Source organism: Aspergillus neoniger (genome assembly GCF_003184625.1).
Source record: "Aspergillus neoniger CBS 115656 unplaced genomic scaffold BO87scaffold_9, whole genome shotgun sequence".
NCBI classification, from domain to species: domain Eukaryota; kingdom Fungi; phylum Ascomycota; class Eurotiomycetes; order Eurotiales; family Aspergillaceae; genus Aspergillus; species Aspergillus neoniger.
This window is the reverse complement of record NW_020291137.1, coordinates 27,658-54,829: the sequence shown is the minus strand read 5'-3', so window position 1 is coordinate 54,829 and position 27,172 is coordinate 27,658. Positions and strand designations below refer to the sequence as shown.

At 50.2% G+C, this 27,172-nt stretch overlaps 11 protein-coding genes across 11 annotated transcripts; 5 read left to right on the top strand and 6 right to left on the bottom strand.

Annotated features, from left to right (window-relative positions):
* Nucleotides 1-365: 365 nt before the first annotated feature.
* On the bottom strand, nucleotides 366-715 carry BO87DRAFT_235483 (uncharacterized protein). The gene has a single exon (XM_025618793.1). It carries the CDS (start codon nucleotides 654-656, stop codon nucleotides 408-410), a length of 249 nt encoding a protein of 82 aa, XP_025481717.1. The 5' UTR covers nucleotides 657-715; the 3' UTR covers nucleotides 366-407.
* A 417-nt stretch (nucleotides 716-1,132) lies between these two features.
* On the bottom strand, nucleotides 1,133-2,469 carry BO87DRAFT_354467 (uncharacterized protein). Its single transcript, XM_025621287.1, has 2 exons — nucleotides 1,884-2,469; nucleotides 1,133-1,822 (listed from the first exon to the last, which is right to left on the bottom strand). Exons 1-2 carry the CDS (start codon nucleotides 2,162-2,164, stop codon nucleotides 1,183-1,185), a joined length of 921 nt encoding a protein of 306 aa, XP_025481716.1. The 5' UTR covers nucleotides 2,165-2,469; the 3' UTR covers nucleotides 1,133-1,182.
* Nucleotides 2,470-2,799: 330 nt separating this feature from the next.
* BO87DRAFT_405131 (Zn(II)2Cys6 transcription factor) lies at nucleotides 2,800-4,866 on the top strand (the record flags this gene model as incomplete). Its single annotated transcript, XM_025625917.1, has 4 exons — nucleotides 2,800-2,850; nucleotides 2,950-3,522; nucleotides 3,575-3,718; nucleotides 3,770-4,866. The coding sequence occupies 4 exons, from the start codon at nucleotides 2,800-2,802 to the stop codon at nucleotides 4,607-4,609; spliced, it is 1,608 nt and encodes a 535-aa protein (XP_025481715.1). The 3' UTR covers nucleotides 4,610-4,866.
* Nucleotides 4,867-6,176: 1,310 nt separating this feature from the next.
* On the top strand, nucleotides 6,177-8,551 carry BO87DRAFT_423889 (putative GTPase activating protein for Arf; the record flags this gene model as incomplete). The annotated part of the gene is made up of 4 exons (XM_025627199.1): nucleotides 6,177-6,291; nucleotides 6,359-6,375; nucleotides 6,477-6,587; nucleotides 6,662-8,551. 4 exons carry the CDS (start codon nucleotides 6,177-6,179, stop codon nucleotides 8,549-8,551), a joined length of 2,133 nt encoding a protein of 710 aa, XP_025481714.1.
* Nucleotides 8,552-9,236: 685 nt separating this feature from the next.
* On the bottom strand, nucleotides 9,237-11,905 carry gpi10 (putative glycosylphosphatidylinositol-alpha 1,2 mannosyltransferase; the record flags this gene model as incomplete). Its single annotated transcript, XM_025619268.1, has 5 exons — nucleotides 9,237-10,596; nucleotides 10,658-10,804; nucleotides 10,866-11,080; nucleotides 11,138-11,452; nucleotides 11,510-11,905. The coding sequence occupies 5 exons, from the start codon at nucleotides 11,903-11,905 to the stop codon at nucleotides 9,237-9,239; spliced, it is 2,433 nt and encodes an 810-aa protein (XP_025481713.1).
* Nucleotides 11,906-12,533: 628 nt separating this feature from the next.
* Nucleotides 12,534-14,705, top strand: car2 (ornithine-oxo-acid transaminase). Its single transcript, XM_025622818.1, has 3 exons — nucleotides 12,534-13,334; nucleotides 13,403-14,104; nucleotides 14,159-14,705. The coding sequence occupies exons 1-3, from the start codon at nucleotides 12,843-12,845 to the stop codon at nucleotides 14,342-14,344; spliced, it is 1,380 nt and encodes a 459-aa protein (XP_025481712.1). The 5' UTR covers nucleotides 12,534-12,842; the 3' UTR covers nucleotides 14,345-14,705.
* A 790-nt stretch (nucleotides 14,706-15,495) lies between these two features.
* Nucleotides 15,496-17,165, bottom strand: BO87DRAFT_354455 (2-hydroxyhepta-2,4-diene-1,7-dioate isomerase). The gene is made up of 5 exons (XM_025621286.1): nucleotides 16,978-17,165; nucleotides 16,726-16,917; nucleotides 16,165-16,675; nucleotides 15,943-16,085; nucleotides 15,496-15,864 (listed from the first exon to the last, which is right to left on the bottom strand). The coding sequence occupies exons 1-5, from the start codon at nucleotides 17,158-17,160 to the stop codon at nucleotides 15,637-15,639; spliced, it is 1,257 nt and encodes a 418-aa protein (XP_025481711.1). The 5' UTR covers nucleotides 17,161-17,165; the 3' UTR covers nucleotides 15,496-15,636.
* A 372-nt stretch (nucleotides 17,166-17,537) lies between these two features.
* On the top strand, nucleotides 17,538-19,236 carry BO87DRAFT_354453 (polyamine transporter; the record flags this gene model as incomplete). The annotated part of the gene is made up of 7 exons (XM_025621285.1): nucleotides 17,538-17,642; nucleotides 17,689-17,835; nucleotides 17,882-17,943; nucleotides 17,995-18,137; nucleotides 18,201-18,415; nucleotides 18,473-18,650; nucleotides 18,704-19,236. 7 exons carry the CDS (start codon nucleotides 17,538-17,540, stop codon nucleotides 19,234-19,236), a joined length of 1,383 nt encoding a protein of 460 aa, XP_025481710.1.
* A 366-nt stretch (nucleotides 19,237-19,602) lies between these two features.
* On the bottom strand, nucleotides 19,603-20,732 carry BO87DRAFT_330151 (oxidoreductase; the record flags this gene model as incomplete). The annotated part of the gene is made up of 4 exons (XM_025620282.1): nucleotides 20,553-20,732; nucleotides 20,376-20,486; nucleotides 19,985-20,310; nucleotides 19,603-19,923 (listed from the first exon to the last, which is right to left on the bottom strand). Exons 1-4 carry the CDS (start codon nucleotides 20,671-20,673, stop codon nucleotides 19,603-19,605), a joined length of 879 nt encoding a protein of 292 aa, XP_025481709.1. The 5' UTR covers nucleotides 20,674-20,732.
* A 735-nt stretch (nucleotides 20,733-21,467) lies between these two features.
* BO87DRAFT_423883 (uncharacterized protein) lies at nucleotides 21,468-22,049 on the bottom strand (the record flags this gene model as incomplete). Its single annotated transcript, XM_025627198.1, has 2 exons — nucleotides 21,468-21,965; nucleotides 22,032-22,049. The coding sequence occupies 2 exons, from the start codon at nucleotides 22,047-22,049 to the stop codon at nucleotides 21,468-21,470; spliced, it is 516 nt and encodes a 171-aa protein (XP_025481708.1).
* Nucleotides 22,050-24,003: 1,954 nt separating this feature from the next.
* Nucleotides 24,004-24,789, top strand: BO87DRAFT_235358 (uncharacterized protein). Its single transcript, XM_025618792.1, has 2 exons — nucleotides 24,004-24,246; nucleotides 24,325-24,789. Exons 1-2 carry the CDS (start codon nucleotides 24,082-24,084, stop codon nucleotides 24,541-24,543), a joined length of 384 nt encoding a protein of 127 aa, XP_025481707.1. The 5' UTR covers nucleotides 24,004-24,081; the 3' UTR covers nucleotides 24,544-24,789.
* The last annotated feature ends 2,383 nt before the right edge of the window (nucleotides 24,790-27,172 follow it).

The window sequence follows — 27,172 nt, the reverse complement described above, 5'->3', positions numbered from 1 at the left end:
ATGTAGTCGGAGTGTCGGACACGTTGGCGACCGCAACAAACAGCATGCTCGGTCATCAACCATAGCTTCAGCTCCTCTTTTGATTGATCTCAGAGCTGCTGCAGCGATCATCTCCAGACAGATGGGACGAGGGGCGACCAGATGCAAGGGGCGTTAACTGGCTCGTACTTCCAGAGGGCGCAAAGCACCCGTTTCAGTAGCACCGGAACATGTCCACTCCTTCATCGGAATGCTTTCCGTACAAACGAAGAAACACCCATTCCGGTCTCCCAGATCTACGTACCGCACACCACATATGCACAGCTACAAATAAAAAAAAGGTAGAGATAAAACTCAGGATGTCCGTCGTAAAAATAGTCCTGCCGTCCGATAAAAGCGAACACCAGGGTGGAGTAGACGCAGCTCTGCTAAAAACTGTTTGGTTTTGATCTTCCACTGAACGAACTTGAAAAAAAAGTATGCCTCTTCGCCATTGAAAAGGCTAGAAGCGCACTGCGTGGTTTTCGTTGTGCTACGAGAAAAGAAAAAGCGAGACAAAAAAAAAAAAAAAGGGAGAAAACAGTAAACAGCTGAATGATGCTGCAAACATTCTGCAGTCGATCTCCTACAGTAAATGTAGACGCTTCAAGCCAAAGACATGGGAAGGAATCGTTCATAATATTCCAAAACCCCTATGGCTGAGGGTTGAAGGCAGGTTGAGTGACTGTAAAGGAAGGGGGAAACGGTGGGCGAGAGAAAATTGGGATGAAAATTGGTCTTTTCGCTTAAGCTTTCGGTCATGTGATATAAACGCTAGCCTAAGCGAGTATGGTTGTTCCTATTGCTCGATAGGGATACAGCTATCTACATACTGGCTGGCAGGCTGTCTGGCACTTTCATTGACTCTTCAGCATTGAAGATCTGTTGCTACATATATGGCTCCAGCATGCTATTTTACATTACTGGACTGGTTGGAGTGACTGAGTGCGTGCCATCAATGCCTGGTGCTATACCTATCGCCGATATACTAAGTATGGCCTGGTTTATTGTGCCAAGTCGTTGCGAGCCTCAGGCGAGAGGAAATATATGTCTATGCGACTGACATGTCATTAGAAATGTCAAAAGACTTTGTTCCTTCGAAATATCATTATCACCCGACTTAGATACATATCATTAACAGCAATGCTCAGTACAACTGAGACCTCACTGCTTCCTAGATCTGGTCGCATCGATGGCCAATCCGATGAGCTGGCTAATAGGTCCACCACGTCTCTTTCTTCTCCTCCGTTCTTGTTTTCCGGAGTTGTACGACATCATCTCAGGTCTCTGTTGAGACTCGAGCTCAGGACCTCCCTGAGCCGGTGCCTCGCAGGCCTCATACTCTGTCGTGCGTTGACGGACTTCTAGAGTCATCCCAACTCCCAGACAGATCCCAACAATCACGATCTCCTCCAGAACAGCCATGACCAGGAAGACAGTGACGTTTCCGGTCAACATGCTGAACGTGGGGTTGTGCGTGAATACCGACAACAGGGAGTATATGAGGCGCACGAGAAGCAACGGAACTGAGATTCCGACTGCCAAAACCAAGCGATGTTCGCCATCCTCAATGCTTCCATACTTGCTTCCGACGACGAGTAGCAGGGCACAGAGACAGGCCCATGCGATGACGTATAGAACGTCGCCAACTTTGGCTTCTGTACTGTTCGTGATTCCCTGAAGGCTCGAGCTGTTGCTTGCACCAACAATACAAAGAACCATGCCCGCCAGTGTGAGGAGACCGACTAATCTGAAGAAGGCTGGAAGGAGGCCGCGTCCGCTTTTTCGTTGAATGGAATCGTTACTGGAGTACGAGGGACTGATTAGTTTCTTGACGACTTAGAGCAGATCAGAATGACACGTACACTCGGGACAAGAGACCGATGCACGTGGAAATCAGAGGGGCAAGTCCGATGGAAGTGCAAACTCCCCATGCGATATAAAGGTCGATGGTCTCAGGGTGGGCTATCGTGGCCAGGTAGCAGCACGAACCAACAATGCGGGCCAAGGAGAAGATTATCAAGAGAACCCAGCCAGCGTTTCTCTGGAAGCCGTGGCGGAAGCCCATGTACAACGAGATGAATAGGGACGGGAAGTATACGATCAATTCCAGAATGGAGAGACCATGTCGGTAGTTGACGGCCATGATTGCGATAGAGAGACGAACAACGAGTCAGTGTCTCTTATGAGCTAGAAGAGAAGAAGTGTTGACTTCAGAACAATCTGCTTCATTGGAAGGTCGATAGAGGAGAGGCAAGTTATATAACAATTTCAGGCAACCGTTATTCCCCCTGTTGAAGACTGCTATAATCCTAGCAAGATCACACATTTTCTTCACGGTACCAATACCTGCACCCACAAGGCTGTGCTTCTCTGGAATGTACCTCAAACAAGCGTCTATCGGGAGCTTGAGGCTATGCTTAGCCATATCGTTCTGCCCAACCAAAGGCCATAATGAAGGCCGGATGGAGCAAACTTGATGGATATTTCAACGAAGATATCGTGGACGGATATCAGGCCCAATCAGAATACGGTATTGCTCGCCCTGCTTCCCAAATGCGGCTAGACCAACCCCACCGGACTGGGGCTTCGCTGGAACTCGTGGCGTTTGGTGATTCCTCAATACGAACTTCATCTATCTTGCTCCCCGAAGTTCAGTCTGGAAAGGACCTACATGTTGGGGCCGCACTATGTCAACCTTGCTATACCCTTCTATTACGCTATTTAGGCATCGCGTGTGATACGACCACATCCCAGTCTACATGCGGCTCCTCACTCGTGATGGGCAAACCAAGCGGAGGGTGTGGTACGTGTCGTGCGAGGAGAGTCAAAGTAAGTAGTATGACCTTGTCTATGATCCACCATCCTATCATCGTATCGAAGACACCGGCGCCTTCCACCCATTCCATCTGGTCTGATCACTGCTCTTAGTGCGATGAAGCTAGACCAGTCTGCGGTCGTTGTAGAAAAGCAAGGCGGACTTGTTCCGGCTATCGAGACCCGCACTCGGTATGGTTTAGAGACGAGAGCGATGCAGTAGCCCGAAGAGTCAAGAGATCTGCCACTTTAGACACAAAATCGTCCTCCACAGAGCCTTCGGTTCTGACGCTAGCAAGACGAAACACCTCCCAGAAAGTATATCCTGGACACTACCCTCTGCGGTTCCCCCTAGCGATAGTTAACTTTGCGTTGGATCATACCTTCCAAGCCACATGCTTTTTCCTGAACACGTACACGTGGTTCAATGCGTCTAACACGGTGGAAACCTCATTCAAACATGGTGCCGGTTCTGCTGAGTCCCTTGGCCAGAAAGCTATGATGGCTAGCATTGCATCCGTGGGCTTAGCGAATCTTGCTAGTATGCAGAGGTCCTCGTCAATGCGGTTGTCGGCTCGGCGCGAGTATACTAAGGCTCTTCAGCTGACAAACTCAGCTTTATGCGATCCGAAACTGGCTACAGCAGATACCACGCTAACCGCGATCGTTTGCTTATCATTATTCGAGGTGAGTTTGACTTTGACGATTGACAGAGCATATGGCTGACTGGTTTATTTAGATTATTGCTTGCCAGAGAAATGAGAGCCTTCAATCCTGGATCGAACACTCACAGGGGGTGGCAACTGTCCTTGAACTTCGCGGCAGAGATCAGCTTCGGCGCGAAGGCGGGTTCTGGATGTTCCAAGCCCTCCGAAATGAGGTGGTGGGTGTTATCCAAGTCTCTTATATAGAATCTGGCTAATGACCCCTTCAGCTCCTTGGTTGCCTACAAAAGAAGACGAGACTCCCTTCTGTCCTGATCGATATGCCTGATCAAGTAGCTACCGACCTGACGTCGTATCCTCTCCCAACTGACGGAGATCGACTAGTTAAGGTCATGGCTAAGTTCGCCGGGCTTCAGGCTGATGTCAGAGAAGGAATTCTTTCGGACAGCAGTGAGATAGTAGAGATTGCCATGGCCATAGACTTGGAGCTAGAACGGTTTGCTGGTAATGTTTCAGCCAGTTTCACTTACAAGGTCGTGACACGGCCGGGCAGTGTGTCATCCTGCGAGTACGAAAAGGACAATTTCTGCCATTACCGAGGGACCTATCATATCTATCAATCCGTCTGGTCCTGCAATATTTGGAACAACTACCGCTACATCCGAATCCTCGTTAACAACATGATCCTGACCCATCTGCAATCGATGGCATTGGGTGGCCATCAAGTGCTAGACTATGGCCTCTTCAAGGCCCATTGTATTCGGATTCGTGATTTGATGAGGCAGCTAGCCACGGACATCTGCTGCTCTATTCCTTTCAAGTTCGGAGTTGCTGGCAATGAAAGCAAGAATGTCTTTGATTCTCCGCATACCTATGCGGGCACAGGGTTCACTTTGCTTCTGCCGCTGACCATGGCCGCACTTGTTGGCGGAGCTTCAAGCCCGATGCATAACTGGGCTATGAGATGCTTCCACGTGATTGGCCGGGAGATGGGCATTGGCACCGCTTTGACCATCGTCACAGTGTTAGGGGAAGAACAGGGTGGGCTACATTGGATAGATGCGATGGAGTCTGGCGACACCGTTTGGCCACGGGCCTCGTTACAGTGAACATCCTCAAGATGCCTCCGTCGGCGTGGGGGATGGGTGTCTGTGTGATTGACGCAAACGTTTAGTATATCTACGGATAGACGAAACTGGCTGGATGTATATAGAAAACAAACTCTACTGTGTAATGATGCACCGTGAAATAATGCCGATGGCTGGGATATCCACACAACAGTGCTGCCTGAGGCCTCAACAAGTGCATCGGGCCAATAAGTCACGTGCCGCACTATGACATTGACCCATATAAAAATCCTTTCGATCCGCGCACTTTCTTTCTTCTCCTCACACTTTTCATACCTCACGAACGCATAATCAACCTCCAATTCCTTCTTAATTGACCATAGGATGGCAGGTCATATTGGCGTACTAGAGTAACCCTTTACCCCGGGCATAATTGGCTCCCCTACGGCGCTGAGTTCCTTCCCGGAGCTCGTCTGTGCAATGGTGGTCGGAGTCACCTGCTGCTCAAACATTCCCTATCGACAAAATCCAATTAGGTATGGAGTGTGATATGATCGTAAGAACATACGTAGAACAGAACCAGATGCATGCACCGAGCGAGTGCAGGGATCAGCGATGGACACTGCAACAACAGTTGCCTTGCTGTTCAGTTCGCATTAGTATCCGCCTCTTCAGGGTCCTTTTTGGCTGCTTCGGGCTGTGGGATTTCATGACGCGTCCCGGGATCCATGCAGAAAGTCCAGTACTACTGTGGAATCACTGGATTGGGGCATTGAATGGGCTTCCATAACGTTATTCGAAGGCAAGAGGGGGGGGAGGGGGGTGTGTCTCATTGGCGTGACTGCTGCCAAATCATCATGAATAGACTTTCCACACCAGGAACAGGACTGGTGTTAACAATCCTGGCTGGTTGGGGTCGAAAGTTCCAAGCGTTGCTTTGCAGCCATTGGGGGCTGCTGCTGCTGCCCCTGATGCCACCCGGACGCTTGATTTTCTCCTATCCTTCATGTATTGCTTGCTCTGAAATTAAGACTTCTGGGCATCTGCGCCATCACTCCGATAAAATATTCCCTCGTAGATATTGATCTACTATTTTTTATCTAGTTATTCCCAACAGCAGACAACGTGGGCCGAATTGGGCCGGCAAACGGACAACTATTAATATCGTGGGACTTTAACTGAATCAATCCATCGTCGCTGCTCTTCTGCTCCCCACCTCTACTCTCTCCGCCGACTCCTCTCTCTCTCTCTCTCTCTCTCTCTCTCTCACACTCTCCTCATTTCATCCCTGGCCAGCTCCTTTAACTTGTTTCCCTACCCAATTCCCCCTCCTCCTCGTCGAATACTTTTGCTGTGCATCCCCCGACGCTTTTCCTGGTGTAAATATGCTTTGCCTCTCAGCTTGAAGGTTTTCCCGAATCCCCCGTTCCGGAAGCTCGGCTCGTGCTGTTGCTTCGCTGGAGACTTTTTCCCCAACTCGCCTCCTCGCGACCCCCCCCTACATCTCACTCCTTCTTCCCCCCTCTCCTTGTCTTGGGGTTTGTGAGACTGAAATTCCACCCCTGTCGTCGCGCAAGATACCCCGCCATTCTGTTAGAGTCTTGCGATCATGGTGGCCGGAATTAGCAAACGGCAGCAGTTCCGCAATGAGCGGGCGCTGCAGGACCTCATTCGGTCGGTCCCTGGAAATGACCGCTGTGCTGATTGTCAGGCCTTGAATCCAGGTGAGTTGCGTCGCCGTATGTCTTAATTTATGTGCAGATTGCTAATGGACTGTTTTCTTTGGTACAGGATGGGCTAGTTGGAACGTACGTCTCTCGTCAACCCGATTCATACATACATGCAATGCAGTGCACTTTTTTCGTTTTGTGAGGAAGGACAGTATATACTGATCGGAATACATGAATAGATTGGAATCTTTATCTGCATGCGATGTGCGTCTTTGCATCGCAAGCTGGGCACACATATCTCCAAGGTCAAATCCTTGAGCATGGATACATGGACGGACGATCAGGTCGATGTGAGTTGTTATTGTGATTCCGGGATACATTTCGCAGCCAGAGAATGAAGTCGCTAACCGGTGAAATTGTCTAGAATATGAAATCGCACGGAAACAACATCATGAACAAGATCTACAACCCTAAGAACGTCAAGCCACCTGTTCCGACCGACGTGGACGAGTCCGACGCATGCATGGAACGCTTCATTCGCCAGAAATACCAGCACCGCTCCCTCGACGAGGTGAAACAAAAGCCTCCCAGTCGTCATGATTCGGACTACGATAGACCCCGCGCAGAGGACCGGTCTCCGGAAGGCTCTCCTCCTCCCCTCCCTCCCAAGCCTGCTAGGCCCTTTGGCTTTGGTCTTCGGTCCGCCTCATCTGCGACCAACCTCAACCGGATGTCCAACAGAGGTTCGGCAATCTCACCACAGTCGGATAGCTTCGGTGCGTCGGGAATATCAGTGAGGAAAGGCTCGGGAGATGCGTCGTTTGATGCGAAGCTGGCCACCCTACGGGATATGGGCTTCGCAAACGAGCGCCGCAACGCGATCGCCCTCCGCGAGCTGGACGGCAATCTAGACAAGACGATCGAGACGTTGGTGAGGCTGGGAGAAGGCAATGGATCTATCTCGCTTGCCAAGTCTCCGGCTGCGCAACCTACTCCTGATGCTGGCAAATCTTCCAATCCATTCGATCAACTGGATGCCAGGCCCGCTACTCGCCAAGCAAGTGGGAGCTACAACCCGTTCGATGCACCTGTGCAGTCTCAGCCGCAGGCCCAGCAGCCCCCTGTGCAATCGCTGGAGCAGTCTTTCCAGAACCTGCAGGTCGCGCAGCCCTTGTTTCCGCACTCCACCGGTGGCTATCCAATGCGGCAGGTCTCGCTCCCTCAGCCTCTCTACCAGCAGACGGCGACGCCCCCGGTTCCCACGAACTTTGCCCAGAACCCATATGTCTCTTCTCCGCAGCCACTAGACGGTGGCAGCAATCCTTTCTTTCAGACCGGAGCTCAGCCGCAGGCCAGCATGACCCCTCCCGCGTCCAATCTCGCCCAGACAAACCCCTTCTTCAGCCAAGTTGCACCGCAGCCGACCGGGATGCAGCAACCACCTCAGAGCCAGGCTGCATCCAATTCCCCATTCGGCCCCCTTCGACACGCAAACACCATGCCTGTCATGCCCTCCACATCGCCTTTCGGCCAGCCTTCTCCCTTCCAATCGCAACTTCAGTCCCAGCCTCAGTCTCAGCCTCAACCCCAGGCGCAACCACAACCGCAACCCCAATACCAAATGCAGCAGCATCTGCAACAACCGCAAGGGTCTCTGAACCCCTATCAAACCATGACCGCGCCAGCTACCCCCCAGAACGCAGGATACCTGGCGCAACCGCAATACGGATATCAAGCATCCGCACAGCATCTAGCGCCGCAGCCCACCGGCCGCGTCGACAAGAACAGCATCCTCTCCCTCTATCAATTCTCCCCGCAACCTTCTGCCACCCCAGAGCAACCTCAATACCGACCTTCCACGGCCGTGAACCCTCCCACTCAGACCGGCCAGCCCTCACCCTTCAATACCATGCCGCAACAACAACAATCACAACCTTTCAACACCATGTCCCAACAACAGCAGCAGCAGCAGCAGCAGCAGCAGCAGCAACAAAGCAACCCCCTCACAGACCCCCTATCAGCAAGCGGCACCCGCAACCCCTTCTTCACCACAGCCCCCCAACCAGGAGCTCCCTCCTCGGTCCCAACTACCACCGCACAAGTAACAACAACACCCTACCTCACCACCACCGCCCCACCCCAACAGCAGCAACAGCAGCAGCAACAAACACTCAATGTCTACGGAGGAATGCCCAACAAGCCCACCGGCTTCCCACGAGGCCACTTGAGCCAGCAAAGCGTCGATATCAACGGCTTCCAAAGCGGACGACACAGTCCCGATGCGTTTGCCAGCTTGAGTGCACGATATGGATAGTGTTCATCCCTTATCTTTCACTTTTGGAACAAATCTACACATCTTCTATCTATTGCACATTCTTCCTTTGATTATATATATAACCCTTGTGCCTTTACTTGTGAACTCGTCGACTCGGGACTTCCACTATTTTTATATGGTCTGGAAGGGAATCTGGACTTGGTGAGGCGAGTGTAAAGTAGATTAGTTTAGCTGATTGCATTTTTGGCGTTGTGTTTGTTTTTTGTTTCTATGTTTTGAGGGTTTACGCGGTATATATCTATATCCCTATATTTGCTTTGTAGTTGGTCTGGTGGTGCGATCATTGAGTATCAACTACTTATATCTTTCTTCAATTTCTATTTTTGTTTTCAGCCGGCTTTTTCTGTGGTGGAAAAGTATATAGTGGTTCCTTCTTGCTCTGTTCACTTCATCGGGGAAATTGTTGCATAGAGATAAAACGTTTCTAGTAGTTGGTGGATATATATTTGGATGATAGTAGGGCAAAATTCAATTATATAGCGACTTGGGTATATGGTATATGATACATGGTATTTTGAATAGGATACAACGTGGCAAAATCTTCCGTATCAAACTATGTAAAGGTATCCGAGGTATTATTCCAAAATGTTCACAGATGAATATACAGCTTAGTATAGTAACACAGATCATATCTTCCCGACTATATGTGCACGCATCAAAGCTACTAAGCCCAGTTTGCCCGATCGTTCATCCGCCGGTTTAGCTCTTCCCAGGCGGGGAATGACCAAGATGATGACTTTCTTGACGACTTTGAGAACGGCCAGGCCGGCAACTCAAACCCGAAAAGGGTTGTGCGTTTGCGGCGCTGCCAGGGCCATGACCACGACCAGGACGATTGGGACTGGCTTGAGAATATGGATTTCCAGAACTGCGCTAGACGTTGCTTGTGCGTGGGCTTGGTGAAAGCTTGCACGATGCGATCGAAGTGAAGATCCCGGCTCTCGCGCTGGCGTTGTATGTACACACTGTCCCGGGCGGCTTGTTCGGACGGGTCAACGCACCAAACGACTATGTCGCCCCGACGGCGCCAGTCGTCATGCCAGGCGGTGTTCCAGGTGCGGTGGCATTCCTTGTATGCAGAGAAGCGGAGGAGACTCTGTAGGGTGGGTTCTAGTTGGGCGAAGAATATGAGGTAATCGGGCCATTCGTGAGGGGTTTTAGACTGGTACTGTGTGGGCAACTGCGAAGATTTCCAATTATACTTGTCATAGGATGGCCTTCGAGGGAATCGGCGCAGACCGCCAACCATGTTCGTGCGCAGAAACTGCTCAGGATCGGCGTAGAACTGGTCCGCCTCGTCCAAGTACGTAGCTTTCTCGGACGCGTCGAGGCCGACAGGAGGCTCGCAGGATAGTGCCCAGGCGCTGATGGTGGGGTAGACCATATGTGAGCGCCAAGGAGTGCTATGGCAAGGCATGAGGAACCCGGCTGTGATCCCGGGCTGAGAAGTATCGGTCATATCGGTGGAGCCATGAATTTGTCGCTGGTCCCGAAGGTAGGACAACACGGCTGCTGGGCCGGATGCATGGATGACCGTCGTATAGAGCGCAATGACGGCGTTCGCCAGTAGCAAGAAAACAAAGGTTAGCCGTCTGGGGGTGTGTCTCTGACTTCCCGCGGTGACCGCGGGACGGAAGAATTTCACCAGAGCAGGTGCAGTGAGGACATGCAGCGAGGGCAGCAATGGATAGATGAATCGCACCTCCTTGTGCGATATCTGCGACAACCCAATGATCATGATGAGGCACACCGAAGCAAGCTGAACCTGCATCGAAGCCTGCAACTCGCTAAGTTCACCCGATCGCGGTCGGGTTACTGAATGGTATAAGCCCACAACGGCGAAGGGCAAGGCTGTAGTCAAGAGGAGGGGAAGCCCCTGAGACAAATAGTAGTGCCAATCATTCTTTCCATAGAAGACCGCCAGCGATTGGGCAAGGTTGAAGTACAGGAACCGTAGGGGTGGGAAAGTCCAGAATCCGTAGAAGAACCGATCTGCTGTAGTTGACACCGCCAAAACAGCTGAGCTGTAAGAGTGTTAGAAGTAGTTGCGTACTTGAAACAAATGGAGGGAACCGTTAAGCTCACCCGCAAAGTAGAGCTTCGCGGACAAGCGTCGCCCGTCGAAGGGGAGTGCTCCGGTACAACAACAGGCTAGCAAGTACTATCCAGATCAGAACGTTAGTGGGTCGCAGTATACATGCCACAGCCGCCAGCACAAGGCATCGTCGAAGCCTGTCCCCAGAGATAGAGTTAGTTTATTTTCACAAAGCTGGGTGAAAATATAAGGTCGTACCTGCTCAGGACAGCCGTGTCAGACTGGTCCTCGTCCGGCTGGGGCTTGAGGCTACGTGAGGGCGACCCTTTTGGTTGGGTGGTGGTTGAGGGATCCAACGACCATACCCATGGCCACAGATAAAGAGCAGCAATGGTAAGGGAGGTCTCCAGGCAATTCGACAAGGTCCTTGTGGAGCAGAACCATTGCCAAGGACTCACGATGGTCAATGCCAGCTATATTCTGTGATTAGTCCTGATGAGACGCATGCTGGCTGGAGATCTGAGACATACTGCAGCCCAGGCCTCGTGAGACATAGGATCATACACGCGACAAGCCAATCGCCAGGTATATAGGTCACCAACGGCAGCGATAACGGCTTGGGCAACCTTGGGGGCGACAACTAGGCATTCCGCTTGCCATGCAGGGGAAATGTGGAGTAGGCGAGCGAGCAGATCGGTGGTGGCATAAACAGCGGTAAAGAGAAGAGGGTGTAGGGAAGATCTCAGCTGGTGGCGCCATTCCTGCACAAGGACGTCGTCATTGATTATTAGTCTTGCAGAGCCCCAGCAGATTGGCTGAAGAGTTGTGATGATGACACCGGGTTTCTTGGAAGATGCAGGGAGGTACAGAGCGGAATGCTCCAATGGAAAGGGAGAACTCACCCAAGTGATCCAAGGCGCATGGTCGTCTCCGAATGCGGCCCGCCAAGCGGGCTCGAGAGATTGGAAGAACTCATCGGGTTGGAAAAAGGTCCGGACGGTCCAAGCATTGACCAGACGGAAGGCGATGAGGAAGAGGAAGATGCGAAGCGAGGATGGCGGGGTGGAGAGGAGGAAGGCGGAGGAGGAAGATAAGGAGGATAAGGAGGGGAAGAAGGAGGAAGACAAAGAGGATGGCCTCAGGTGACCAGAGCGGGAGGAGGAATCATACAGAAGAGAGGCATCGGGATCGGAGACATCAGCGTCGGCGATGTAGTCGCTGTCCGATAAGGATGAGGGGGAGGAAAAGGAGGAGGCTGTTGAAGAAGAGGCTCTCCGCCGACGACGAATCCCAGACATGATGGATGATCGGGGGAATTATTTACTAGTCAGGCACACACACACACACACACACCCCAGATTTTCTGGGATGATTAAGTTATGGATCCAGGGATGAAAAATGACAATTGTGATGGAAGTGGTTGGGTGGATTGGGAAGGTACCACGGCGTGCAGCACTAGTTCAGTGCAGCCGCTAGTCACTAGTCACTATGTAGAATAGTCACTAGTAGTAGTAATAGTCACAGTGAACTGCCAAGTTTTACAGGTCACGATAAAACTGCCATCTTTTGTTGGTTTAGTTTTGTTTACAGGGGGAAAGCGGAAAAGGGAAAGCAGAAGATACCACTTGGTTCCTTTCTCAGACAGCCAACCAACCAATCAATTTCGCGTTCTCAGTCTGGACTGGGTCGGACCGATAACAAGCGTCGAGATCCGCTCCGTGGGTCTTGAGAGTTGAGTGGGAGGAGAAGAAAAGAGTAATTGTCGGGATGATGAGTGGCTGCCCAGAACCTCCAAGGAAGGCGGCCAGAAAACCCAGGCCACCAGGAAGTGGAGCGGAGCCGCCCGCCTTAGTCAGAAAGACATCATGATCGCTTCCACCTGCACTTAGGAGTCTTCTCCGCGTCCACCTGCGCTTAACGGTGTAGCTTCGGCCTCGCAAATTTCCTGTCTACCACAATTCGTCTGTTTGCCAGCCAAATTGGTAAAAGCCTTCCTGTCACTGCTGCACTCCTCTCCTCCCCTGCCTCAACCCTTCTTATACCGTGTCCCCCCTTCTCTCTACTTCGTCTGTTCTTTCTTTCTTATCTTATACTTCCCAGATACCCCCTCAGTCCTTCCTCTTCCTCTTATACTGCTCTCACATCTTTCTTCCTCTGCCCACATACCAGCCTCTCATAGCCTCTCATCCTCTGACCACTGCTTCCTTAAATTGTCCCTGATTCTTCTCTCACACCATGGCGTCCAACGGTACCAATGGAACTAACGGCCACAATGGCATCAGTTCCTACCATGCCTCCACTACTCAAGAGGCCATCCAGGCTGAGAAAGACTTCGCTGCCCACAACTACCACCCACTCCCCATCGTCTTCGCTCGTGCCCAGGGCACCACAGTCTGGGACCCCGAGGGTCGTCAATACCTCGATTTCCTGTCTGCGTACTCCGCTGTCAACCAGGGTCACTGCCACCCCAAGCTGGTGGCGGCTCTCGTTGATCAGGCCTCCCGTTTGACTCTCAGTTCCCGTGCCTTTTACAACGATGTCTTCCCCCGGTTTGCCGAGTTCGTGACCAAGTACTTTGGCTTCGACATGGTCCTGCCCATGAACACCGGTGCGGAGGCGGTCGAGACTGGTATCAAGATCGCCCGCAAGTGGGGTTATAAGGTGAAGGGAATTCCCGAGAACCAGGCGGTGGTCCTGAGTGCGGAGAACAACTTCCACGGACGCACAGTAAGTACCGGAATATCGCCCTGTGTAATTGAAATTTGATCCAGACTGACCGGTGTTCCCTGGTTTAGTTCGCTGCTATCTCCTTATCTTCTGACCCCGAGTCGCGCGAGAACTATGGCCCTTACCTGCCCGGTATCGGCTGCACCATTCCCGGAACGGACAAGCCTATCGCCTACAACGATAAGGCCGCCTTACGGGAGGCCTTCGAGAAGGCGGGTCCCAACCTCGCCGCCTTCTTGGTGGAGCCCATTCAGGGCGAGGCTGGAATTGTTGTCCCCGACGAGGATTACCTGCAGGAGGCCAGAGCCCTGTGCGACAAGCACAACGTTCTGTTGATCTGCGATGAGATTCAGACTGGTATTGCCCGTACTGGTAAGCTGCTCTGCCACGAGTGGAGCGGCATCAAGCCTGACATGGTGCTGCTGGGCAAGGCCATCTCCGGTGGCATGTACCCCGTGTCCTGCGTGCTGGGCCGCAAGGATGTCATGCTCACTATCGAGCCGGGCACCCACGGTTCGACCTATGGAGGTAACCCGCTGGCCTGTGCGGTCGCTATCAGAGCCCTGGAGGTCGTCCAGGAGGAGAACATGGTCGAGCGCGCCGAGAAGCTCGGTCACGTCTTCCGCGACGGTCTGCAGGCCATTAAGAGCCCCATCATCCAGACGGTGCGCGGCAAGGGTCTGCTCAATGCTATTGTCATTGATGAGTCCAAGACCAACGGCCACTCTGCGTGGGACCTCTGCATGCTGCTCAAAACGAAGGGGTTGCTGGTAAGTTAATGCTGTCGCCTTTAATTTTAGGTCAAATACTAACCTCCCCTCCAGGCTAAGCCGACTCACGAAAACATCATCCGTCTGGCACCACCCTTGGTGATCACCGATGAGGAGGTCCAGAAGGCCTTGGACATCATCAAGGAAGCCGTCAACGAGCTCCCCACGCTCACCGGCGCGGCTGAGGAGGAGGTCATTCCCCCTCCGGAGAAGAAGGTCAAGGTCAGCCTCGAGAACTAGAGGCCAGACACAACGGAGGTGACGGATGGGATCCTAGTGGCAAATGCACTGGGATGAACTTGGTACATCGACGCAACCGCGACAGCGCCTGAAAATCGTCAGCACCTGAGTACGGTTTATTCCGACCAGGGACGATGCCTTGTCGTGTCGACCAGAGGACTCGTACGGGCGCGGGAGATTTGACTCTTGTCGAAAAAGCCCAAGCATGAGTGATGCGGTTGCACACCGTCTCTGCCACCTCGTGTGAGATGCCCTGAATTCGTAGCGCCGGTTGGATATCGGTCTTTAGACGGATGAAAGTTGATGATAACGCTTGATGACCATTAGAATCAAAATTCTAGCCTAGAATGAATTCAAAGCGAGTGTTTTCCCTCATATTATTTGGGATTTTTGACATGGTTGTAGTTGAAAAGAAAAGAGCACACGATGTTCGATGATGCCGCATATGTGGCCGCCCCCGCGCTTTCTTTCCCCTCTTTCTCTTCTTCCCCTTTTCCCTCTCCCGTTCCTGTCCTTCCGATTGCTCCCCATTAATTCCCTCCAGTCCCTGTCGCCATAATATATCCCGCATCAAAATACTCGTAATAGATCCCTCCATAGAAATTTCATCCTGTCCCAATAATAAAGCCGTGTTTGACACTCGACCTCTCCTCTCCTAAACCGCACCCCCTCACTTCTTCTATCCCATAATAACTGAAATGAATAAATTCTGAGTTTCACAGAGAAATGGATGGGTGTTGAGAATTATTATATAGTATCTACTACATTAATCTTCTAATTTAATTCTTATCCCTTATATGATACTCATCGTCACAAAATTCAATTTTCAATTTTCTTTATCCACGATGCCAATATGTATCTTGGTTCAGTCTTGCTGGTGGGTGGTCATTGTCCGAAGAAATTGATGTCAGCCTAGCTAGCAAGGGGGTTAGGAGTACTTAGACAGGGGAGGAAAGTAACTAACTGCAAATGCCAGTCGGAGGAAATTGTACTAACTATCTCGGAGGATTTTTTACCTTATGGTCTACTACCAAATAGTACTCACCAATGATTAAACTTGAAAATAGTGGGAAATATACTCATCAGCTACTATTATTGGGTTTGTAGACAGTCTGATCATTTCAAGTGTCTCGACCCGGATAGGAAAGATACTAGATTAGGACTCGATAAATAGCATCATTTCCATCCATGCCTGTCACTTTCGCCGATAGTCGATGTGATAAGAAATGCGCATTCCAACCTATCGTACGTAGCAGGCAAAGACCCCGCATAGCTAGATAGGTCACTAGTACTCACTCCCAAGATCCCTCCCTCAAAGCAGGAAGGATGATACTACGACACTCTCCAAACCCGAATTTACCCCCCGTGAGCCGGTTAACGCACCATCCTTCCATGATGACTTCGTCTCCGTCTGCAAGGAACTCGAGCCCGTCCTTGCTGGCTTCGGAGAGGATGTTTCTTTTCAGTCCTCGCTCTAGGAGGCAGGCGACTCCGATTTGTTCGCCTTGGGCGTTGAGGCGCTTTTATTGGTTGTTAGTTAGTGTTGTATAAATCTATATAGTAATATGATGGTAGAGAACAAGGGGGGTGTTACATACATCGCTGGTTATGGTGCCCGTGCCGAAGATATCTCCGGTTGAGAGACCCTCGCCTGCACTACAGAGATGGGTAACCTGCTGGAACGGAGTCCAGTAAAGCTCCTTTAGATTTGTTTCTGTGACGGTGTAGGATTTTCCGTTTCCTGTAAATCTCTCAGTGTCGTGTCATGGTGGCCCAAGAGTGGAGGGGCGATGACGAGGAGCGGTGAGGGGAAGGCTTACTGATAACCCTCGCTTTCAATTCAATGTCGAATGTTGCCTCGCTTTCCTTGCCCTTCCATGCTAGGTGTTTCAAGGGTGCCGGGTCCTGCACCCTCGCATTACAATGTGACCCCTCCAATGCCTCGATAGGCACAATCCATGGTGAGATGCTCGTTCCCGAGCCCTTGCTGTGGAATGGGCCCAGTGGTGCCATCTCGTATGTCTGGATATCCCTTGCAGACCAGTCATTCAGGATGACTAGTCCGAAGACGTGGTCCTTTGCGTTGTTGATGTTGAGGATCTCGCCTGGGGGAAGTGGATGGGATAGGTAAACGCCGATTTCTAGCTCAAAGTCGAAGCGTGCGCTGGGTCTGAAAGCTGGTGGGTCGTTGGGTTTGTTGGAGTCGAGCGTCACGCCCCAGGGTCGTCGGATCGGAGTGCCGGAGATGCGGAGACTGCTTTGCCGTCCGTTGTAGACAGAGGGAATGACAAACCATGAGGCTGGAGGCTTCATGGAGAAGAGTTCGGAGCACTGGTGTTTTGAGTGTCTGAATGTAGAGAGTGATGATGGGGTAGACGTACGTTTCTGGTGTGTTCGAACGAACAGTAAAAGTCGCTGAAGTTCTTGGTTTCCATTGGGAGGTGGTTTTGCACTTTTGAGAGGGGAATGGCATATTTTTTGCGGATATCATTGTCGGAGAGAAGGTCGACAAGCGCTGCTCTGGTCTGTACGTGGGCTTCTTTGGGAAGAGAGGCGAACTTGTTCAAAGTTGGCTGTAGAGATTAGGCCTTGTTTATTAGAAAATCAAGGAGGGACTGGTGTCTATCAGATACCATAGAAAAGACTTCGCTTTTGAATCCTGGAATCGACTTGAAATATCCATCCTTCTCAAGTGCACTCAGATCTATGACATCGTCCTCCAGAATAGTCGCGCATCTTCGAGTTGGTGTCTCCGGGGTGGAGATTACACCGTAGGGAAGGTTGTCGATGGTGAAGGGCGTCTCGGTTAGGGTCATTGTGCCTATATGGAGTTAATCCTAGTGACAAGTAAAGATCTCAGGAGCTTACGAGCTGGAGAATATTTATCTCATGCTGAATGAGGGGTGCTTGGGTATCACTGCAGCAAGTGCGACTCGAGAGGGGACTGGAGCTCGGACCAGCTGCACGACCTATGCATTGTTCATTGTTAACTTTTTTCCGATAGCAACGGAGTAATTTCATCGCGATGAGACCTGCAATCAAGGGACAGATATCTTATCTGTACAATATGGTGCTAGTCGAAGTCAAACTTCAGGTCTTAGTATCTTCAGATGCAAGGGGCTCACCACCACCGCCGCCATTATGAAACTCCATCGAAGCAGAATACAATCTCTCAACCACCAACTTTGCGACAATGTTCGATGAGGAGAAGACCCAGGAGGTTGTTCATGGCCTCAAAACCACCCCTGATGGGCTCGTGCTCGACCCGCAGCCATCAGATGACCCTAATGATCCCTTGGTATGTTCTTTGTCCAGTTTAAGCGAATAAAACCTGACGAAACCAGAACTGGAAGCCCTCGAGAAAGGCGCGTGTACTTTCGATATGGGCTATTGCTTGTTTTTCTAGTCAAGCCACTGCTATGACGAACATGCAGGGATCATATCTCCAAGCACCTCTGTATCACAAGACGGCTACTCAGATTTCTCTCTCCGTAAGTAGCACACATTGATATAGCAACATGTTGCTGAGGGTAAGAGGTCTCATGCGGGCTCATTGGGATCATGGTCTCCTCTATCCTAGTCGTCCCTCTTAGCCGTAGGTACGGCTCCTGCTTCTGTCTTTTCTGGTCAACCATCGGCATCCTTTTCAGCTCGGTATGGTCTGCCATGATGACTAGTCCATCGGATTACATTCCGTTCGTGATCTCTCGTCTCTTCGCCGGTCTCTGCGCAGGGGTACCTTTAGTCCTTGGCTCCGAGTTCGTCTTGCGGACTTACTTCCGACATCAGCGAGGTAAATGTCTGCATATACTGCATATTCCCTTCCTCTTGGGGGTTGCAATTGGCCCAACATTAGGTGCATATGTTGATGCGAGAGCTTCGTGGCCTATCTCTTTCTGGTATACTGTACCCATGAATGGGGTGTTGGCTCTGTTGATCCTTGTCTTTATTGAAGAGACAGCATTTGCGGGGGGAGAACAAGTGCGGCAATCCTTTACACAAGAAAAATGGAACATGTATATCCGTGGAAGAGCGGTTCCACCACAGCTTAGAGCAAGCTGGAAGAACATGGTGAGTCTTATTCTTAACGCATCACCAGCACTCGTAACTTAGGCTCATATTTAAAAGGTATCCATTCTTTTGGATATCTTCCTAGTGTCCTTTTCTCCTGTGTCAATAATCGTGGGTTTCGTCATGATGGTAGACTTTGGCTTTGCTTCAATGGCCATTATCCTCGGTGTCACCTTCGTTGAAGCCCCTCGAGACGAAGGTGGATACGCAATGTCAAAGATTTCGATGGCTTCGTGTACAACCCCTGTCTCCCCCTAATTCATTTCGACCGTTAACTTAGAACCACAGTCACGCTCACCCAAGCAATCGGCACCGCACTCGCGGAATTATACGGCCACTTCATCAGCGACAGACTTCCTTTAAACCTGTTCCACCGAAAGTCCAAGTCGCAGGACATTGAACCTACAGAATGGCGCCCAGAATACCGGCTTCACTGTCTCTGGGTCCCAGTGATAATGCTTCCCATAGGCCTTGGCCTATTTGGTGCTAGTTTAGAGTACCATTACCATTGGGTGCTTTTGGCACTCGGGTTTCTTCTCCTCACTTTCGGTGCCATCTCCCTTCTCCCGGTTGCAATGACGTATCTCTGTGAATGTTTCCCGAACCATGTTTCAGAGGTGTCGGCAGGCATGGGAGTTTGGAGGCTTATCTTGGGAGTTCTCTCGGCTGTCTTCATCGCCCCATGGAACGATAGAGTTGGTCCGGGATGGGTGTTCGGCTCTGCTGGGCTGATTACGCTCCCAGCTTTTGGAGGTGTCATCGTTCTCATGGTATTTGGGAAAAAAGTGAGGCAGATGGGGGTTCGTAGATTGAGAAGCTGATGGGAAGTTGCGCTTTGGGTTTTAGGCCGATCAGCTATGGTGAAGCTGGCTATATCCCAAGTTGTGGGACATAAGTGGTAGAAGGTATTACTAAACCGATAGATGGGTGTCAGGACAATTTCAACTGCGTTCACTTTCGTCAGATTCTCCATGATCAGGTGACTACGTCCTCGTGCTTGTTTGTTTTCCTAGGAGTCACCCATCTTATACTTCCGTTGTTCCTTCAAACGATAGACAATCAGAACAAAAAAAACTCTCTCTTCATATCAAGCAAAATATGATTCCAACTTGGAGTCACTCTAAATACTTCAAGATAGCATACCATGCTAAACCAAACACAGATAAGACCCCCCCCCCCCACCAACTCTACCACGCACAATGCCCCCCATCAACGCGCAAATCCGCCCCCGTCATAAAACTACTCCCATCCCCAAGCATGAAAAGCACCGGTGCCCGGAACTCATCCGCCGTACTCAACCGAAACAGCAGGTTATCACCCACCCACTGGCTCTCCATCCTTGGCTTCTGAAGCGCTTCTGCCGTCGCCGCAGTCCGAATATACCCAGGTGAGAGCGAATTAACCCTAATCAAAGGCATCCCGACCCTCGATCCCCACTCGGCAGCTAAGGACCGCGTGAGTTGATGAACGGCCGCCTTGGAGGCGTTGTATCCGGCTGTATCGACGCCCTAGTAACAAGTACCATGTCAGCCCACTCTCTGACACAACCGGAGAAGATATTGCCCCAACCTTATTCGACACATAACCACTCATACTAGCCACAAACACCATGCTCCCGGTAGTATTCGTTCTGAGCATCTCCCGGGCCGCCGCCTGCGCGATAAGAAACGTCCCCGTCACATTGATATCAAGTATCCGGCGAAACGACGAGACGGGGAATTCGGTCGCGGGACCATTGCGGGATAGGCCTGCGCAGGCGACAAGACCCTTGAGTGGATATCGCAGGGTAGGGATGAACTGGGTGAAAGTTTTCTCTACACCTGATTCGTCCGTTACGTCGAGGGGGTAGTAGGTTAATTGACTCGCGTGCGTTTGCGCGGCGGCTTCGACTTTATCTGTAATCAGACGCTGGTTAGGGGCACTCCCCTCTTTGATTAAGTTAAGATGGGGAAGGACGTACGCCAATGCGGAGAATCCGGGACGGGTGCGAGATCAAGACAGACGACATCACCGCCGCTTTCGAGGATCGCAATGGCGAGCATGGTGCCTAGGAAGCCGGTAGCGCCGGTGACTGTATGGAAGCGTTGCTGTTAGCAGGTCCATGTAATACAGTAATACCGGATTCCAGGAGATATACTTATGATAGTGCGATTATCAAGACGAAAGAGATCAGCAACAGGACGAGCAGGATCTCCCTGCGAGGGCTTTGCCTCACGGAACTCGGGGCTGTGGACGTTGCAATCGCTTCTCGTGGCCATGATGAGCAGATGATATGCAGAAAAGATAAAGGCGATAGACAAAATGCGATGAATTCCTGGTCAGTATAGGCTATTTAAGTTGTGTGTAAGTGGAATCACAGAACCCAGGACCTTTTTATACTCCCGACCCCGCATAATGAGGGGCTATCATAACAACTACTTACTGCACTTCCTTTTCCCCCAATGTGCAAGTCGCATCTGTGCTCCGTCATATGCATGGCACTACGTAAACTGGACACGGCGGGTATGCGGCCCGCCTAATCCCCATTGCCTGAGCTACTGCGTAAAGTGGAGTAACCAAGAGATTTTGGTTCCCACTCCTCAAGTTCCTATCCGCTTATCCCCACCGGTGCCGAAGGGTGCAGCTTACGGCCCGACCGCGAGTTATGGTATCGTCGGACTTCGAGTGGGTCCTAGAGTAGAGTTTCTGATGAGTGCATGTTTTGGAAATTATTTGTGTGATAACACTTTTGATATATAATTCTGTCTTTGTTTATATAGTTCTTCCCTGAAGTTGCGAGTTGTGATAGACAATACTTGCGGTGCGGCTTGGAAGCGTGATTTTGAGCTACTAGTAATGCTTCTACCTTCCCCAATCTTCAGACAAAGAATGAGCACCTTAGTTCTATAGGTAAATAACTGGTATTGGCAATATGAGGTTTCAAGGCGTCAACAATGACATTAGCAAAGACACTAAGGTTTGACAAACACTCTGCTCTCTCTAGCATAGACCACTGCAACTTATTCCAACAACAACAATCCATATCAAACCAGTACACGCCTCACCCAGCAACCTAAACATTAATTTTGAGCGATCCAAGGGCACTACCTAAGCAATCCTCCTCCCCCTTCAGTTCATCCGACAAGTCCATCAAGTCGTCCAAACACCCAACGTCCCCAGAATCCGGAAGAAGCTGATCGTCGCAACCGGTGGTAGCAGTCGTAGCTACCTCCTGTAAGCGACCATCAGCATTGCCAACGATAACTTTGGCTTTCTCACATTGTGCGTCCTCATCAACGTCCATTTTACCCTCTCCCAGGACCTCGCCACTCTCGGAAATCGGAGGAGTCTGCTCAGGTTTATTCGTAGCACCCTCGAGCGTAGAGCCTTCACCACTACTTTCGCCATGATGAGCTATCACATTGGCCTCTTCAGCCACTACTGGTGGCACAACTATCTTTCCCTTGGAATTATAGAAACGGGCGATAAGGTCCTCGTGCTCCGATTCCCAGCGCTTTATATTTCGTTTAGCGAGCATTATGTTTCTGGTGAGTCGCTGTAGTTCACGTCCCTAGATATTGCATGGTACATGTATCAGTGGCAAAGTTCAACATGTAGATAGGCTGGAGTGCCATACCGCATCAGCCATGGCCATTTTCTCGATAGGCGCTCTTGGACGATCGGTCTGGTCTGTTTCATATCTCTTTTTGTAGGACCTCTGGAGAAAATATGAGCCAGAGTTTGCGGATAAGTTGGAGAAGAGCAGATGGTGTGTCTCACTCTGGGATGCATGGTGAAAAATGAGGATCGCTAACGTCTGGTGTATGGAGTGTGATGATTATAGGTGTATAAGGATATAGCTGATATTCAAGCGAGTGTAATGCCGTGCAGCAAATAATAGGTAAATGAAACGGTGATGAGTAGAGTGTAAGGATGGTTTCAGGAATGTGATGAAGGGTGTAGCTTAAATTGGTGCAAGAGAAGGAAGGTGCTCTTGTGTTCTTTTTCTATCAAGAAGGGTTCGTGTACCCCTTCACCACGGTGATCTGTTTGTTTCGGGGCTTAGGGCAAATTGTTCATAGATGTGAAACCCGTTAGAGAGCGTAATGATATACCATGCTATAGGTATCTTCTGTGTGTATAGGTTGCCAAGGTAGAGGTCCCGAGTATAAGGTGCAACATAAATCGGGGTCAGCGGCCATGCTCCTGGACGCCATGGTTGCTTAGCTGGAAGGGACTCTTTTTCAGATCAACACCGAAGCTTTATATAGTACCTTTAGCCATTTTCACCGGCATATATCTTGAAGGCTGGATTATATTCACAGCTGTATTCTCATCTAGCACCGTCATACAGTGCATTGCCAGTTCCAGGCATCCGCATAAAAGCAAAATTGCTGCAGTGCATGACAGAAATGACTCATTCTCACAAATATGAATTACAACTCCTTGTGTGAATTGATAGTATTGCTAAGTTGAGCCTTGGATGAATGAAATACGGGATTAGGTTCACAAATATGATAATCACGTACTACAAAATAAAGACCCTTTTATAGGCACAGCTACCCATTAGGCTACCTTATATTTTGTGGGATACTTCCGATTTTGCGTACACAGGATTCACGGGTATCTCCGACAGATTAGATTCTTCCACAAATATGTCTATAGTTTCATCATCAGTTGCAATCTAAAGTCCTTTCTCGAGGAGTCGTATCGATCGAGTTCTCAGATAGTCTGTCAGATTTTGTTTCTGGTTTGATATATAAGTTTCTATTATTGATATTAAAGACAAAGGCCTTGTTCACGGTCCATATCTATTACTACTGTAAAGGCCGTTACACCGCTCCCGACTTCCACTGCTGTTATGGAAGAGACAGAGTCAACCTGATAATTAGATGGAATTAAGAATTAGTAAATGTGAATTACAAATGTGGAGCTGCAAGGCTTTTTAGATAGACTGTGTGCGAGCATCTTGACGATTTGTCAGCTAATCTGGCGACTGCAATCCATGCTGCATTAGCGACATCGAACGAACAGGTTGCCAGCATGGTACAACTAAAACACACAAGTAGATCATTGGTCATAACATAATTTATTAAAATATAGGCTTTCAGCTACCACGCACTTTGTAAGCGAATGCAAAAATGGTACTCGGTAAATCCTGCAGAAAAGAACAAAGAGATGCACACATAAGATGGCCAGTAAAACCTCAAGACAAAGTGGAGGCATGCAACATCTGCAGACACCACAAGAGGCAAACGCCATGGTCACCTGATCTCTTTGTACTCTTCTTGTACACTGATTTTCGCGAGTCATGTTTCATGTTGCCGCGGGAGCTACTTACTTACTACAGCTGGAAGACCCAACTGCCGTTCTATTGGTACAAACCCACAGCTAAAGGCAACCTACTATGACTAAAACTTCAAGCTCTAGGACCCCTACTAACGGGATTTTCGGGATGATCTGCATTTCTATGTCAGGTTAGCTGTCATCCATCAAACTCCGCTATCGTTGCCGGTACATCCGACATGTTCCTAGGGCATCAATACAGGGTAAAAAGCACATCACTGGGTCTAGCACTTCCACTCAGGCATTAAGAATAGCATTCTAGGCTACTATTGGATATTCTCCCCTTATTCAGGAAGCTTAAAAACCGATAAATCCCTCTTCAAGTGGCCAGACATCCCGACATGGTCGTGCATCTAGTACTTAGTACCCGACAAAGCAGCAAGAGCTTAGATAAGACAAAGAAAAAAAGAAGATCCTTCCTAACTAATCACCAGCAGGCAGGATCAAGGCACGCACGAATAGGATCAACCATCGGAATTAAACAAAGGCGACTCGGAGTCAGTAAAGTAAGTCGGACCCAGCCCATCGGAGTACTAGACCCTGAATCCACAGCTACTTACCTACCTGCCCACCGAACCCAGCAGAAACCTACTACTAACAACACCTGCCCTTCTACAGGGAGGTACATCTCAGCACACCGAGATCATCCCATAAGAAGAAGTACTACACCGGTACCCATGAGGGCAATCCCACCACCACCACCACCACCGACCCTCCCGTCCACAACCCACCGAACGAATAATAGATGGAAGTTCCCCCCAATGCAGTCGCCACCCGGCAGCGCGGGCGAACAGCTGATCTGAGGTTCGAGAATTATATTGGCGCTTGCTCCTTTACCCTTTCCCGTTGTGATGTACCCAGTAGTTAGGATAGTAGAAGGCGAAATATCTGGCTGCCTAATAGCGAGAGTGGGCCTGGAACCTGCTCGCTGTGCGCTCCGTTTGGAGGATGGCTTGCTGTAGGCGTTCGGGGAGGGCTGGGCTTTAAATATAAGCTTATTTGGACGTCTTTTGATGCTATACACCTGGGTTTGATGGTTTCTTTGTCGTGATGGTGATGCTTTCTATGGTCATGAAGGGTACGGAGGAACGCGGAAATTGTTGCCGATTCAGGATGGTCACGTGCTGGTGTGTGTGAGGGTAGGGTTTTTATTTTTATTTATTTATTTATTCCTTGGTGATAATATTTTGTTTGATAAAATTTGGTTTTGATTATCGTGGTAATTTGTCTATCTTCGGGCTTACGAGGAACGAGCGACACTAAGCGAAAGCATGCTTTCTCTGGGTTTCTCTCTCTCAAGGATTACTGTTGGTGTGACTGCCGCGTTGAGGATAGAGTCGGAGCCAGAGTGGAGCGAAGTGGGTACTGTCAATATAGCGCGAGGGAGAAAAAGGTACTAACAATGAAAAAAAGCGCATGATGTTCATTGCGAATACCACATAAGACGGAAGAATCCGCCTCTTCCTGTTGTCCCACGTAGTATCAAAGCGTGCGACGATCCATGACGGCATGACACACGAGGGACAAAGAAGAGGTCGGACCACTGGGCTGCACCTGCACGAGCAAGGATAACGGGTGTGATAATGGCCAGGCCAGGCCAGCCACGTCATTTCCAGATTGGCCTACACGCGTAAGAGTAATCAATCCATCAATCTAGCCGACTCCGCAGGATGGACTTGCATCCCACGACGACGTATATGCGACCGTCAATCCATGCTACATGAGGTAAATACGACGAGATCTCTTGTCTCCAGCATCCCCGGACGGTTGGCTAGCAGTGAGAACTGAGAACATGCCAATCTCCCTTCCCCTCCGCATTAAACGGTGGATGACCTTGTGATCATCGCGCAGTGACTTCGAGTATGTCTCCACGAGCTGATGACGACGAAGGCGATCGGTGAAAAAGGTTTCAAAATCCAACACCAACGGGAATTTGCCTTCTACGAGCCGCAAACCCCGATCCGAGGGACCCTAGAAGTCGCTAGAAGAATAGGAAGAATGGAACACTTCTTACCAAGACAATGTCTGACACAGGAGGCCAGAGAGACGGAGATGAGCCGGAGCCAGGAGATACGGATACGGAAGACTAGCGGACGAGCGAGATGAAGAGTTTAACGGAAATACGGCCAGAAGAGCGAGGCGCGGGTGGGGCGGATGCTCGGGTGGGAAGTCCGAGGCGCGGTGAATTGCCTGATCCAGTCAGAAGCCGTCTGGTTCGAGAAAAAAAAAAAAGATGCGATCGTTAAGAAAAATTTTGCAAGACCACTCGGGAACCATAGGGCCTGAACATGAGGGATAATCAAGAAACTCTTGGGTAATACCTACCATTGTCCTCCGTAGGTAGGGAACCGACAAATGGATCGTCAATAGCTCCTCACTTCAAACAATCGCCCCTTCGTTCAAAGCCAAGCCATGGCAACATCCCTATAGGGCAGAGGTAGGCGGAAATGGCAAAACAAGAAGTGAAATTTAGCCTGGCTCATAAAAACTTGGGTATGAAGGCCTTCGAGATCATAATTTGAAGTGGTCCGGCTTCGGGAGCGTTGCTTGTGAGGAGAAGTAAGCATTGATTGCCAAGGCCGTGCTCATTTTGCACGGCGGGTGCCCATTGATCAGCTCATCCGTGATGGGCCTTTGCATTCCACTACGCGATGGAGACAGCTTGGCGCGCCAGGAACAAATAAACGAACGGCTCGGGCTCGGTGTATAGACTAGAGAGCTGATAGCCTTGGTGGACACCATCAGCAAAACACCCTGGACGGATCACGGCACTAGTTAATGGTAGTGGTGGGTGCTAAGAAAACATGTACGTACTGTGGTAGTGGTACACAGTAAGTACCCTGGGAAGTGGGCTACCCAGCTCCTCTACAACACTAATTCTCTACTAGCTCCAACACTAGCAGCTCCCTGAACCATCGCATCACTTCATGAAGACGACCACTGTTACCAGTCAAGCTGTTAAACAACGGCTCTGCTGGTAAAACTCCGGGAGTCTAAAAGTAGTATTTAACTGTTAGGCTCGCTTGCAGTCAATCAATGGTGAACAAATTATCCGAAGTACAGTACATCCCAGTGGCATCACAGTAGCTCTGGTGATCAGAGGGGAGAAGAGGTCCGTGATGTGGCCGGCAGACCCTTGACTCATTCCAGGGTCGATAATCTAGTCGAATACAAAGAGTTAACGTGCGTAGTAGCGACAGCTCCTCCCCCTCTCCCAGCAAATAGTTTACCGCCAAACTAACAGGGGGGCTGATTCCTGTGAGGAGATGACCCTGCCGCCGTAGTCCAAGTAGTGGTAGCCGTTATTCTCCAAAGGCAAATCCCAAACAACGGAGCCAGAGCCAACGCGCATCGCCCATGACTCTCCTCCATTCTCCATCCTCCGGTTCGTCGCTGCCGTCCCTTCCCGTGCTGCTCTGGACCTGCCACTTC

Coding starts and splice junctions, on each gene's coding strand:
- car2 (XM_025622818.1), top strand. CDS start 12,843: ATGGCGTCCAACGGTACCAATGGAACTAACGGCCACAATGGCATCAGT. Junction 13,335..13,402: donor ACAACTTCCACGGACGCACA/GTAAGTACCGGA, acceptor TCCCTGGTTTAG/TTCGCTGCTATCTCCTTATC. Junction 14,105..14,158: donor TCAAAACGAAGGGGTTGCTG/GTAAGTTAATGC, acceptor CCTCCCCTCCAG/GCTAAGCCGACTCACGAAAA.
- BO87DRAFT_235358 (XM_025618792.1), top strand. CDS start 24,082: ATGGTCGTGCATCTAGTACTTAGTACCCGACAAAGCAGCAAGAGCTTA. Junction 24,247..24,324: donor GGCGACTCGGAGTCAGTAAA/GTAAGTCGGACC, acceptor CGAACCCAGCAG/AAACCTACTACTAACAACAC.
- BO87DRAFT_354455 (XM_025621286.1), bottom strand. CDS start 17,160: ATGACCCTAACCGAGACGCCCTTCACCATCGACAACCTTCCCTACGGT. Junction 16,918..16,977: donor AAAGCGAAGTCTTTTCTATG/GTATCTGATAGA, acceptor TAATCTCTACAG/CCAACTTTGAACAAGTTCGC. Junction 16,676..16,725: donor CGTTCGAACACACCAGAAAC/GTACGTCTACCC, acceptor TCAAAACACCAG/TGCTCCGAACTCTTCTCCAT.
- BO87DRAFT_354467 (XM_025621287.1), bottom strand. CDS start 2,164: ATGGCCGTCAACTACCGACATGGTCTCTCCATTCTGGAATTGATCGTA. Junction 1,823..1,883: donor ATCGGTCTCTTGTCCCGAGT/GTACGTGTCATT, acceptor CTCGTACTCCAG/TAACGATTCCATTCAACGAA.
- BO87DRAFT_235483 (XM_025618793.1), bottom strand. CDS start 656: ATGAACGATTCCTTCCCATGTCTTTGGCTTGAAGCGTCTACATTTACT.